The 14691-nt window shown below is 29.4% G+C and overlaps 2 protein-coding genes across 3 annotated transcripts; both read left to right on the top strand.

The window, feature by feature from the left end:
• Positions 1-2936: 2936 nt before the first annotated feature.
• Positions 2937-6226, top strand: Bma-pars-1.2 (Uncharacterized protein; the record flags this gene model as incomplete). Of its 2 annotated transcripts, XM_043079812.1 has the most annotated exons (10): positions 2937-3026; positions 3274-3378; positions 3833-4042; positions 4121-4273; positions 4456-4713; positions 4871-5065; positions 5155-5379; positions 5470-5579; positions 5664-5874; positions 6140-6226. In XM_043079812.1, the coding sequence occupies 10 exons, from the start codon at positions 2937-2939 to the stop codon at positions 6224-6226; spliced, it is 1644 nt and encodes a 547-aa protein (XP_042935746.1). The 2 variants fall into 2 exon arrangements, with proteins under 2 accessions (XP_042935746.1, XP_042935747.1); XM_043079813.1 differs by lacking the exons at positions 2937-3026; positions 3274-3378; positions 3833-4042; ... (1 more) ...; positions 4456-4713; positions 4871-5065 and having other exon boundaries at positions 5302-5379; positions 5470-5570.
• Positions 6227-6821: 595 nt separating this feature from the next.
• Bm3645 (Utp14 protein) lies at positions 6822-11356 on the top strand (the record flags this gene model as incomplete). Its single annotated transcript, XM_001894533.2, has 16 exons — positions 6822-6976; positions 7103-7249; positions 7477-7600; positions 7840-7962; positions 8071-8165; positions 8306-8429; positions 8504-8719; positions 8797-8961; positions 9063-9293; positions 9450-9533; positions 9748-9838; positions 9908-10045; positions 10205-10385; positions 10506-10611; positions 11086-11205; positions 11291-11356. 16 exons carry the CDS (start codon positions 6822-6824, stop codon positions 11354-11356), a joined length of 2166 nt encoding a protein of 721 aa, XP_001894568.1.
• Positions 11357-14691: the final 3335 nt, after the last annotated feature.

Genomic DNA, 14691 nt, shown 5'->3' with positions numbered 1-14691 from the left:
TTAAAAATGATTTTATTTATTGCTATTAATTAGTGCAGAATTAGAAAGGAAATGAGAATAAAAAAAAAGAAATATGAGATCAAAAAGTGATCATTGCAAAATTATTAATTTATGAAGAGATAATGATAATGATGATGATAGTGATGATAATAATAATGATAATGATAATGAAAAAGAGATAACAGTGCGACAAATTTATTTTTCCTACAATCATCCAACAATGATAACTGAATTGAATTTTAATAAAATAAAAGTTTCCTTTTTTTTTTTTAACTGGAAATATTGGTGATAAAATATTAATGAATGATTTACTATAATTCTAATGAAATCTTTATTGATACTATGCGATATAATAATTGATAATTTAATATGTATCACATTGCTCAACAATTCATACTTATCAAATTTTTAAATCAAAAATTACAATCTTTCATCTTTTTTATCAGATATCATTTCCTTTTTGTTATTTCATTTTAAGTTACTAAACTGCAATGATTGCTATAATGCTAACAGAGAAAAAAAATAGTGAAAAATCAATAACTCATATATTTTATGTAAATATGTTATTTTATAGCTTATCATCGTTATCACTGATATTCCCATTTAGGTTACAGTTCAGTGAAGAAATATCAATGTTCCAATCTTTTTTTTTTGGTGAAATATTTCGGATTATAATTGATCATCTCTATTAATTTAAATTTAATATATCAGGTAGATGATGACATGATGGTAATATTCTATAAAATGTTCTGCAGTGGATCAAGCTCAATAATTCAGTCTCGGGTTGATGAATTGTTTATCAGTTTCATAAGATATGACATGCTAGCAGCATAAAAAATAACATTAGAATCTCTTCTACAAGCTTACTGGTATCGTTCTATGAGAAATCATCGCTAACAAGTAATTATAATTGTTGGTATCCCTTGTTTGTGAATTTTCAAAACACCCATTGAATCTCCGATATATGTTATCCTCCGGTAATGTGTCATACTTGATTCAACTTTTTCGCGACATCTTTAATATCCTTGTAACATATGTATCAAATGTTCACTGAACTCAGATTGAACTAAGCAAATGCAAATACTCGAATTTGTTTTATAGATCATTGAGTTATCCAATTAGTTCACTTGAAATAAGATCGAAAAAATTGGCACCAATGCATTTCTTCAACGAACTTCATTTGATGTAACTTTCATTGCATATTTCATTCTTAAAATTGATAAAATAAAGGAAGAAACGGAATGTACTCAATTGAAGGTATAAATTTATCAGTGACAAATACAATGGAATAATTTTAATATTATCAAAAATATCTTAGTGTTCAATGCGCAATAAAAATTACAGTACAACAAAATATTATTTCAAATTCCATTTAATTCCCATAATTCCATATTTAGTGTCCACTTTCTGACACAAAACACTAAAGGTTCACTTCTCTCTCTCTCTCTCTCTCTGTTTATCGATTACATTTCTAACTTTTACTATAAAGCAATTGCTAAAATATATAAATATGTTTATTTCCTTAGTGCCAAAGTTTGTATAACACATCAAATAATTCACTTTTCTGGATGACAGTTTTCCGCTCAGTGTAACATTTTCCGCCAAATAATCTTCCTCACTTTAGTTCTCCTTTTTGTCTTTTTTTTTCACATTCACATTCCATTAATTTCTATTTGAGCGAGGACTATTTTTATGAACATGAAAATATCTATTAAATTAAATTTTAGCCAAGAAGAAGAGAAAAAAGAGCCAAGAAAATAACTGCATCTATTTATACAAACAGATATATAAACAAACATTTATACAAATAAACAAGAGTATCAGTCTGAATATATCGATATTGATAACAGCAATGCTATTGGATAATTTTATATCACAAATTCGATACAATCTACCATTTTAAATCCTATTTATGCATAATTTTACATGAGATATTAATCTAAAACCTAATGATGATAATTATATATTCGATGAAGATAAAACTGATTGTTAATTTTCATAGCTAATAATTGTCTACTATCTCTATTTTATCCAAATAGATAACTTTTAAATATTTGAAGTCAAAAAAGTAGTATTATTACTGTTAAAACTAATAATTTAAACTGTCAATTTTAATGACATACACTTTCAGGCTTAAATTTTCAATTTTCCAAATGGTACAGCAAATGCTAAATAGTTCATAGCTATTCCTACTTATTTATGGCCATGGCCTACGATCTATCTAAGACATTCAGTTTGAGTGACTGACAATCAATCTTCTTCACAAAAGCATACATAAAACATTCGGTAATAATGCGAAATAACTTTCAGTAAAATAAAATATTCATTAAATTCATACTAACCATAGTGAGGTTAAAGGTCAGCAAAATTATTGGCGATTTGGGAAATGAAAAATAGAGGATTTGTGAGATAAACTGAACTGAGAAGTCATTTTAGAATAATATTCTCTACTCCCTTTCTCTCCTACTTTCTACTTCCCTCGGTGGTCTGAACAACGAGACATCGCGGGAATATTGGGTAATTAGTTACTCGGCCGAGTCAGCGCATTTTTCGTTTCATTTTTCCGTTCTCGATTTAACTTTCAAGTATTTGTAGTGATAATGGAATAGCATGACTGTTATATGCAGGGAGTTCACAGAGTTCGTAGTGCGAGAAAAGTTTGGGAGATACCAGTTGAATTTTGGGGAATTTCGTGTTTGGAGAGGTGCTAAAACGGAAATCTTTGTCGAGATTTTCTGGATTGTAAGAAACGAGAAGGCAATTAAATCATTAAAAGTAATATGGAAAATAAGTCATTAAAAGTAATATGGAAAATAAGGTCGATTTATTGCGAACTAAAATTATGTACATTTGCATTTTCTTTTTTTGAAGTAAGAAGTTATTGAATTCATTAGTAACTTATCACTTTATTTATAATTACAGTTTCAAACAACGTGATGAAGAATAAAAATAGCACATTGGAAGTGCAAACTGCTTCCCAGCAAGACGTCATCCCGAAGCTTGAGAATGATTTGTCAAATTTTCATGTATGTATGTTGTTATTCATTTTTTTTCTTTTGCGAAGTAAATAGAGTGAATTGTTGTTAGTGTTTATTTATTTATTTTTTTTGACTTTTTCATCACAATTATCATCATTTGCCAACGATGAGACATATTTTAATGTGAGCGGATGAGGAAAGATAATTGGTATGATTATAAGAAACGAAAAATAGTGCATTAGATATAGGCTTGATAGTTTTAACTTCATTTATATTGCTTACATGTAGATTTCAGATAGCTACTACTTCATCTATGAAAGGTCGAGGAGATGTAAAGAAGCAAACAAAATTGGGTATTGAAGTAACTAAAGATGAGAATTATTGCGAGTGGTATGTTCAGGTCAGTTTCCTTTTTTTTTTTCTCATATTATATATCAACTAGTCTTGACGAACGTTTAACTTTCATTTTGCATTAAAAGTGCCGTAACGCAGATTCTGCAGCACAGATTCAGATTCCCTTCCCTTTAATTGAGAAATTATGTAGCAGAAAGTTAACGTTAACAAAGGCTTGAGAGTATTAAATGTGTAATAATATTATTCATAAAGCAACTATTACTCATATCAGAAGTAATTCTTGTATTCCTAAAATACAGGAATTAGAAGCAAATCACTTTTTAGGACAGAAGGAAATTTTTTCCCTCGGTATCTTTTTCTTAAGTAGTGTTAGGCAGTGATGGAATTGATGCAAAAGCGAGCATTATCAGCGTGTCATAAATTAGGTTTTAAAAATTTGTGAAGTTATGATGTTGGTTTTATGCTCATATTCTTTTTTTTAAACTATGCTCATATTTTAGGTTATAACGAAAGCAGAAATGATAGAATATTACGACATTTCTGGTTGTTATGTATTGCGGCCATGGTCGTATGCTATTTGGGAATTTATTCAGGAATGGTTCGACGAAAAAATTAAGAAACTAGGTGTTAAGAACTGCTATTTTCCATTGTTCGTTTCACAAAGCGCTTTGGAAAAGGAGAAGACTCATATCAGTGACTTTGCTCCCGAGGTATCATTTTAAATTTATTTACTGTGTATCTGAATTTTTCAAATGTAAATATTTCTTTAAATCTACAATGCACTGTAGGTTGCTTGGATAACGCGAGCAGGCCAGTCGGATCTGGCGGAAGCTATTGCAATTCGTCCTACTAGCGAAACAGTGATGTATCCGAGCTATGCAAAGTGGGTACAATCTCACCGAGATCTTCCAATTAAGCTCAATCAGTGGTGCAATGTTGTCGTATGTTTCATATTCAAATACCGTAAAACAAAAGAAAGAGAAAATTTTTTATGGTTTTTAAAATTAACTGCTGTTTTTAACTTCGATTTTTGTAATTGTATTACAATTATATTGTATTATATTATTCAAGATTTTCATTCATACTGATTGTTTTAGCGTGTTATTCATACTGATTGTTTTAGCGATGGGAATTTAAACATCCAACACCATTCTTGAGAACTCGTGAATTCTTGTGGCAGGAAGGTCACACTGCATTTCAAACTAAAGCTGAGGCAGAAGATGAAGTATTCAAAATACTTGACTTATATGCTCAAGTATACACCGATTTACTGGCTATACCAGTTATTAAAGGACGGAAAACTGAAAAAGAAAAGTTCGCTGGCGGAGAATTTACAACTACCGTTGAAGCGTATGTACCTATTAATGGGCGTGGGATACAGGTTGCTAGCTTTTTCTTTTGTTCAAATTCTCTTTTTCTTGTTTTACAATGTACTTTTTTTAAATTGATTGGACAAAAAATAAAGAAAAAATCAGTAAAAGATTTTGCTATTATCTTTTTATACATTTTTCTGAAGGCTGTTAATGTTCTACTTTTAGGGTGCTACATCGCATCATTTAGGACAGAATTTCTCAAAAATGTTTAACATATCGTTTGAAGACCCAAACGGCGGCGGAAAGGTTTATGCATGGCAGAACAGTTGGGGTTTATCAACGAGAACAATTGGTGCTGTTGTGATGATACACGGTGATAATTATGGCCTTGTGCTTCCACCCAGAATAGCTGCTATACAGGTTTGCCTTATAGATTTAGACGTAAGCTTTGAAAAGATGAAAATCTTTTGTTTTCGTCATTCTTAAATATCTATTCATAGGTTTTGTAGATGGTTATTGTTCCTGTAGGAATAACTGCCCGAACAAAAGATGAACAAAAAACGGCTTTGATTGAAAAAGCAAAGGAAGTCAATAATATATTGTTGGATGTGGGTATACGGACTGAGCTTGATGTGAGAGACAATATATCGCCTGGATGGAAGTTCAATCACTGGGAATTGAAAGGCGTTCCTGTAAGAATCGAAATTGGTCCCAAAGATTTAGCCAACAGCCAGGTATCTTCGAATATTATTTGTTATCATTCTCTTTTTATTGTAAATTTATAACTTATATTATTCTCAATTACAACTTATTCTCTTTTTTAGATAACTTGTGTCATTAGGTATTCTGGTGAAAAGAGAATCATTCCTATTGATGTTCTTGCTACAAAATGCAAAGATATGCTGGACGAAATTCACAATTCCATGTATAATAGGCAAGCTCTTTTTCAGCCTTATTGATTTAATGATAATCTCCAGCATGGAATAAAGTATTTCTGAGTATGATAAATTATTTTTAGAATACTGGAAGTTCGCGAATCGCATACAAAGATTGTATTGGAATGGAGTGATTTCCGAAGTTTCCTAGATCAAAAGTTTATTCTACTGTCACCTTTCTGCGGACGCACTGAATGCGAAGATGAAATCAAGAAAGAAAGTGTGAGGGAAGAGGAAAATGATCTGAGTGCTCCTTCAATGGGGGCAAAGACCCTCTGCATCCCATTTGAACAGGTGATTCACATAATATTTTTATTTTTAAGAATTAAGTTAATGGAATTACTTTTCTGTACATTTGTTGAATATCACAGTTTTAAAACTAATCCTACTATATATATATATATATAAAGCTTAATAAAAAAAAAAAGCTGAATTCTATTAAATAATATTTTAAAACAAAAGATGATTTCTATTTGCACCATTCACAGCATCTATATATTGTTTCACTTGCTCTCTTCTCTGAAATTCTGTGAAGACTTCCATGAGTTTATCATTTCAGCCTGATATTTCGCTTCCGACTAATTGTATCAATAAGAATTGTTCAGTAAAAGCGCAGTTCTTCGCACTGTTTGGCCGAAGTTATTGAGCGGGATCATCATTTCGTGTGAACCGGAAGATTCTGAACTACATGTGATTGTCGTTTTTTATGGATTGCTTTGATGTATTGTTTCTTTATTGGCATAGTAATTAATTTACTACTGACGTATCTTTTACTGTTATGTTGTTATGGACATGGTAACTGATTCAGTTTATTTATCTGTTATATTGTTTGTTGGCATTTTATTTAATCGCTTTTGGGTCGGTTTTTATTTGGTGGAAGTAAGAATTTTAAATTACTGAAGCGGAAATGCTTTTATGGTATGCTATTTCTTTCTTTTTATTTGTTTCGCACTGTGTATTATGAGAAAGTGGTTAAGGTACACTAATCAGTCGAATTTGCAAAACTGATAAATTGTCTTCTGTTATTTCTTATGACGATGTTGTCGATCTCGTTTCGTAGCATATTTGATGGAAATCAAAATTCATATCGATATAACCGAGTATTATAAAGTAAACTGAAGAAGCATTATGCAGTACTTTGCAAAGTTTTACTTTCTAGTTCATTAGAAATTCATAAGGAAGGCGCACATGCTAGTCAATTTTTATCATCCTCACTTTTTATTACAGTTAAAGTGGGTGCGATGTCAGAGGATTCGGATTTTGATGAAGAAGCTCATACAAAATTGCTAAACAATATCAATAGCTTGGGTAGTAGTGTCAAAAAAGGACCACTGATTAGGAAGTGTCAGAAGAAAGTTCATGTTAAGGAGCTAGTTGGCCTTATACGATCCACAAAGTTAGTTTTTCAACTGATTTGCTTTAATTTATTACAACAATGCTTCGTCATAAAATTCGGGCAGTATTTTCCAATTGCATAATTGGTTTAGATAAATGTTTTGGGCTATTTTCAAAATGATTTCAGAAATGTTGACGACGTGAAGGAGAAATTGGTAAAGAAAAAGAAGCAAGGAAAAACAGCAGCAAAAGACGAACCGAGAACCTTGCAGGCACCATCTCATAGATTGGTCCGAGAAAAGATTGAAAGTTTCATTGCATACAACGATATTCGGTATTTTCTTTACCTACATAGTTTTTAAATACATCTGGTGCAAATGGAATGTTTGGTATGGTATCCAACTGGAAATTGAAGTATTTATTGTATGAAGTAAATTGAAATGTAAGTGAAATGTAGAGATTTCCTAAACTCTATTCTTCACTTAAAATTAGAGATGAAACTAATTAAAAATCAGGAAAGATGGTTAAAACCACCACAAATAGCTTGAAATATTGTTGCAGGAAGGATTTGGAAGAATGGGCTCCAATTGTCAAGAGAAATAGACTTGCTGAACAATTAGTATTCCCACTTACTAAAGACCCACCACTTGAACGAACAGCATCGGATTTGGTACTCTTTTTCAAGGTTTGTTGAATCCTTCATTTGCTGTTTTTCTAGAATGAGTTCTGGCTTAAAAGGAAAATGTTTGAATATGTTTTATGTGTTGTATCCTGTGCCTTAGTAAAAGTACCTAGTAACTTCAGTAGTGGAATTTCTCGTACAGTACTTTTTGAGGTGTTAGAAAAGTTATTGCTATCTTAAGTACAACATATGATGAGGGCTTGGGAATAATCTCTGCTTTTGCATTAAGAATTGAATTATAGCCAAGGACACCGTTGGAAATACAATTGGCCAAGCTGTTGAAAACATCAAAGAATAATCTTCGTGATGGCGAAGAATATACAGAAGCTGAATTAGAATTATTGAGAGCAATGAATTTGAAAGAGGTATTTTATGTTTCAGTTTTTGTACCAATCCTACAGCTATGCAGTTATAAGTAATTCTTTTGAGGAAGAGTCAAGTAGATATTTGATTTTTTTTTTTTTTTCTTCCAGGCAAAAGCGAAATGGGCTGAGTTAAAAAAAATGCGGGCTTTAGTTGGTTATCGAGAAGCGAAACTGAAACGACAAGCTAAAATAAAAAGCAAATCGTTAGTTTAACTATCAATGTATTCTTCCCTTCATTCTCCCTTTGCTCTATAAACCTTAAGACAATCTTGTCTTTGAACTTCTACCATGTTTAAAAAAAAAAAACTTTAATGTTAAAATGTACTAACATGATTGGTTACAGATATCATCGACATATGAAACGTCAAAAGAGGAAGCAGTTAATCAGAGAATTTGAAGAAATGATGGTCAAAAATCCAGAAGCTGCCAAAGAAAAACTGGAAGAAATTGATCGGCAACGGATCCTGGTATCATAGTCTTATTCACAAACCGGATAGGATTATGAAAATTCAGAATAAATAAATTAATACGAATGTTACAGGAACGAGCTACATTAAAACATCGCAACGGTGGAAAAGGTGTCCAACAGTTGGCAAGATATGCGAGTAAAAATAAGGATTTCAAAAAAATATATGAAGAGCAAATAAGATTGGGGAGAGAACTGGCCGAAAAACATGGTCGTGAGAGGAATTCGGATTCCGATTCTGAATCAGGAAATACGGGTGCAGTGCAGTTGACCAGTGCAAAAATGCTTGAGGTGTAAACGTTGTTTCTCGATCTTTCAACAGTTTTTGAAAAAAAAGAATCTAGATCTTTTGATTTTTTGAATTACAGAGGGCAGCCGAAGTGCTGGAAAAAGAAGAAAAGGAAAGGGAATCCACCAAGCCAGAGTTGAAAGCGAAACTGCGTGAAATGAGAGAACGAGAACGTGAGAATCTCAGAAGTAGCGCATTACGCGCCGCAGATGCAGGATCCGTAGCTCGCCAAAGACACGAATTGGTACATTTTAGTTTGAAATTATTTTTATGTTTATAAGGTATAAAGTATCATATAATTCGAAATCAAATTCTTACTATTCTCATTGAATATATTTATTTAAGGGCACTGATGTAGCTGATAAATCAGTGGTTCCCATTGAAAAAGTTGTGGAAATAGAGTGGGGTCAGGAAGATGCAGTGAACAATGAAGAGCAGTCGAATGAAACAGAACATCAGCAAGATATCTCTATAAACTCTGAACAGGACCATACTGAAAAGAAAGTTGATAAACAGTCTAAAGAAGGTCTCAAAAACTTGAAAAAAAAGAAAAAGTCAAAGAAAATGAAGAATAAAGTGCGTTTCCCCTTTAGAACTGTACATTAAAATGAGCAGTTTTGAAGTTTCCGAAAATAAATTCCGATTTTATTAAAGTATTTGTTTACTTTTAATAAAAAAAGCGCTGGATATATTGATCGAAGTATAGAATAAAGAATTGTTATTATTTTTTAGCAGGAAGTCACAGATGTAAAGGACATGGATATCGATCAGCTATTTGATAAAGCAGAGCAGCAGCTCATTGAAAATGCTCTAAAGGTATCAGATGCGCATATAATTTTTTTTTTTTTTTTTTGTATTATTCGATTTGTTTTCGTAGTAAAAAAAATGTTCTAGTTTTTTTAATGACAATTTTTCTATTTGTCAGATTATTTTTACTGGGATTGCGAGAGATTGTTGTAAAGGCTTCATAACAAACAATTCAATAAAATGTACGATATTTATTAAGTATCGGAAGCACTATATTTTTTAGAAATGTGAACTTCTGAAATTAGAGGACGAAGAAAATAAGCGTAATCATAGTCTTCCAATTGCTCCTGAATCTACAGTGATCCATCGACAAAGTAAACTTTTTTTGAATAATTATGCTAAAGATTGCTTTTTGTTGTAGAATTATCTTAGTGTATTTGCAGAAGAGAAGAAAATCGCTACAAAAACCGAGGAAGCAGCCATTGATATTTCTCTGGATCCAAGACATTTTCTTCAAGTCGAAACGATGGCATTGCCACAAGTGTCAGCTGACTTCGTTGAAACTTTGGAAGATACTTATGGCATGTCCTTTGTCTTTGACTGACTTATTTTTATGAATATTCAATGTTTAATGAGCAAGGAAACTGATAACAATAAAAATAATAGATTTTACTGCAGGATAATAAATTGTAGTTGCAATGATAATGATATATTATACTTGCAATCATCATTAATTGCAGAGCAAGCAAAGGATCAGGAAGAAATTATAGCCAAGGCATTCGAAGATGTTGATGTTATTGGTGATTTTGAAGCGGAAAAGGAAGCTGTGGAAGCAGCAGAGAACCCAAAAGACATCGATCTAACTCTTCATGGATGGGGTTCATGGACGGGACCGGGAATAACCGATAAGAAAAAAGATAGGTGAGATTTTTTTCGAGATTATGTTGCACTGTTCAAATATTACAGCTTTACAGTTATTTATCTCTTCGATATCATAGCATCTTGAACTTAATAATTAAGTACAAATATAGCAAATTTTAGATTTGTAGTCAAAGTGCCGAAAAAGAAGAGGAAAGATGCTGGAAAAACAGGCTTAATTATATCAGAAACAGTGGATCAGTCAATTGAAAAGATACAACTCAAATCGGTGAGGGTTTTTTTTTTTCTTAATTTACTTGAATAAGTATGAAAGATGTTCATAATTTTCGATGATTTATGTTAACTTTTCAATTGTAACAATTTTTGGGTATTGTTTCTTTAAGTTAAAGGATAATTATAAAATAGTAATTATATGATTATAATGGAAATTCCTATCATAGAAACAGGAATTGAATGGTAAGTGTTAATGCATGAAGAAATGAGGTCCTAATAATTTTGATTAGCATGTCATTTTTAATTTGCTAATCTTCTGGAAATACAATATGGTTCAGAAAATGCAAATAATCCAATTAGGTTTTTAAAATTTGTATGAATCTTATATAAATTATCTTTCGACTAGCATAATGTTTCTTTAACAGCACTGATTTTTTTTTTTTTGTTTTGATTTAATGCAAAATATAATGACTAATAGTAACGGAGTTTTTGAATTTTGATAATAAATAATTAAGTGCTATTCTTTCAGGTACCATTTCCTTATACAACCGTTGAGGATTATGAAGCTGTAATACGACAGCCATTAGGAAAGGAATGGAATCCACAACGAATTCATATGAAACTTATTCAGCCACAGATTGTAACAAAAGTACGTACAATTTGTTTATGCTCAATTTGTCTTTCTTTTTTAAAAGGAAAAAATACCTATATTTCACCTTTTTTTTCCTTTTCAGGCGGGTAGAATAATCAAACCACTGGATAAGAGTATATTGGAAGATGAATCTGATGATGAAAAATAAATGTTTTGTTATTATTAGTAAATTCTCTCAAATAAATGCTCATTATAAATATTTTTGTTTACAGCTTAATCTGATGAAACAAAAATGACAGAATCAGTGAATTAGGTGAGAGATAGATTGACTAAAATCTGTTAAGGATGAACTTCTATCCATTTAATATTAAATTCTGCATAATCATAATATTTCTTCATACTTTACAATGGATATCACATTATTTGTGACTATTATTTCTGATTTATACCAGTATTAGAGTAGAAAAACTGGATATAAAAATCGAAAATTTTTTCAGAATATTTGCCAAATTGGTTTTAATACATTACCGATCTTGAACAGCTGGTAAATGCAAAAGTAACACATAATTTCCTTTACAGAATATTTCTTCTGCAACTTTTCGTTCTTTCGTAAATATGAATTTGTTAATTTAAATGATAATATAAAATGAGAGAAGAAATAATGTTAGAGTAAAAATTAATTGGAAGATTAAATAAAACTCAATTTCACAGCTAATAAATCTGTCTTTGAATTTATGCATTTGAAAATGTTACATGTATTTATTTAAAATACTAACGAAATATTTGTGTAACAATTTATTAGATCTTTTAACATTACTATAAAATGCTATATTTTAAAAACATTAATAACATTAATATTTCTTATTATTTACATAAAAATTTAATGAGATTTAATAATAATAATTAACAATAATAATAATCCATTATCACATATGAAAGATATTATCTATCACTTTGATTAAAAAATTACTCATTTATAATAATTTCCATAAATTATAGAAATTATTTTGAAATTAGAAAAAAAAATATGAGTGAAATAGAATGAATATATGTATTTGTTTGATCAGCTTTTAGTTTTTTTTTTTTAACTTTAAATAACCAACAGAGAAATGAAATGAAATAGTGAGTGCATTACTGTTTTATGATGATTATTTGCCATGAATAATTTGCCACTAACAAATAATAAAATTAATTGTATTTAAATTCAATGAACCATAACTAGTATTATAGAGCTAGACATGGAAAAACTAAATAATTGAGAGAGAGGGAGAGAGAGAGGGAGGGAGGGAGAGAGAGAGAGAGAGATGAAGTAAAAGATAATTTTGGTATGTTTAAACATTTCAACAATAGCTAGAGTTTAATGTTTATGTTATTACCTACCATACATCCTCTATCCAACTATAACTTTTCATCACTTTATTGTCATCCTTATTTGGATATATAAATAGTCTATCAACTTGTTAGCATTAATATTTATTATTATTTCATAAAAATTTAATGAGATTTAATAATAATAATAATTAACAATAATAGTAATAATAATAATAATAATAATAATAATAATAATAATAATAATAATAATAATAATAATAATAATAATAATAGTAATAATAATAATAATAATAATAATAATAATAATAATAATAATAATAATAATAATAATAATAATAATAATAATAATAATAATAATAATAATAATAATAATAATAATAATAATAATAATAATAATAATAATAATAATAATAATAATAATAATAATAATAATAATAGTAATAATAATAATAACAATAACAACAACAATAATAATAATAATAACAATAATGGTACTTCCAATTATGTTTAAGGAATGATTGATATAACTTTATGATAATTTTCTGATTAGTTAAAATTTTCACTATAATACTCAAATATATTTCCATTTCATTTATGAATTTTTTAATTCCCAACAAGAATCTGAATTTTAATTTAAATTTTGAAATTTTTTTTTTCTGTTTGATTTAACATAGCATTTATCTTTCTTTGACCACTTTCTTTGCATAAAAGCATTTCTAATTAATTAACATATTGTTATTAAGATCAATGCTGTGAATACTATTACTACTCGCATACTTATGAATCATTTCTAATTAACATATTGGCATTGTCATTTTAAGCTTTAATCAAAATGAAGAATAAATGATCGTTGCTCTTTTCAATAGTTCTTTCCGGTAGAGTAAAAAGTTTGTTCAGAAATGTAAATCAATCCGATATTGATCCAATCGAATCCTTTAAAAGGCATCATTAAACATTTCTGCAATACACAAACATCGATGATCAATTTTATTTCATTTCTCTTTTGGAAAACGACTACTTTCCCACGACAATAGCGCCCATTACCCATTCTCATTCAATATATCTGTGAGAATTTACGCTTATCATTTCCTTCATTTGATTTTTTATCCTTCTAAGCATAACTAAAGAAAAGGATTCATGTGATAATAAAAAACAAAAACAAATTATAATATAAGGGAATAGTTGAGGACGTGTCCTTCACTTATTATTTACGTCTATTACCACTTTTTTAGCGTAGATTCTCATCAAACGTTTCATACGGCAGATGATGTATATGAGTGACGTTTCAAAAGTATTGTTTTGTTTCGTTTCGTTTCGTTTCTATAAGTCGATAGAGAGAATTTACACGAGAAGAGAGAGAGAGAGAGAGAAAGCGAAGTTTACTGAAACATTTGTTACTGATAAGTTTTATAAATTTTTTTCCACGTAGCAGCACGCTACTTACGTAATTTTATTAACTAAAATATTACGTGATGTGATTTTTTTTGTGTAATGCATTGTCTAATTTAATTTTTACCCTCAATGCATTTTACGTGACGTAAAACTAATTACTATGATACGTTCAATCAAATAATAACAATCGTTGACTGATTACGTCAATGAAATTTGAGCTCATTTCTCGAAATCTTTATTTCAGCAAGAAAAAAGAGATGTGTGATTAATTTAAACTTATTAAAATGGTATATTTTCAAAATTTGTCAATAATAAACAATGGAAAAGATCAGAGAAACATTTTATAATAAATTGAAATATTTAGAAATTTAATAAATATGCTTTCATAGCTTATGCATCAATTATTTTTGCTTCACAAAGTTAGCTTTGAAAGAATATTCCCGTGGGAAAAGACTCTCATAGATTTTTATCTTGTTTATGTCTCATATTTTGATATTTTACCCAACGGTTGCTTACCCAAGAGATGTCGCTATAATCAATTTTTAAAAATCATTTTCCTTTTACAAAGTTTTTTCCTTGATTAGAAAGTAAAACATTTTAAAATTCTGTCGAATGTAAAATTCTTTGAACAATTATAAAATGTATAAGCAATTATACTTTTATATTTTAATGAAAAAATTATTTATGTTAAATAAATGATTGAAAATTAATTAATTATCAGATAATATCCAAAAAAAAAAATCATTTGTATGTAAGAAATGTTTTAAGTAATAAGTAATTTTAGGTAAAGTTAAATTTACCTAAAATTAAACAAAAGTA

The sequence above is a fragment of the Brugia malayi genome (genome assembly GCF_000002995.4).
Source record: "Brugia malayi strain FR3 genome assembly, contig: Bm_v4_Chr3_scaffold_001, whole genome shotgun sequence".
Classification (NCBI taxonomy): Eukaryota; Metazoa; Nematoda; class Chromadorea; order Rhabditida; family Onchocercidae; genus Brugia; species Brugia malayi.
This window is presented reverse-complemented; position numbering and strand designations above follow the sequence as displayed.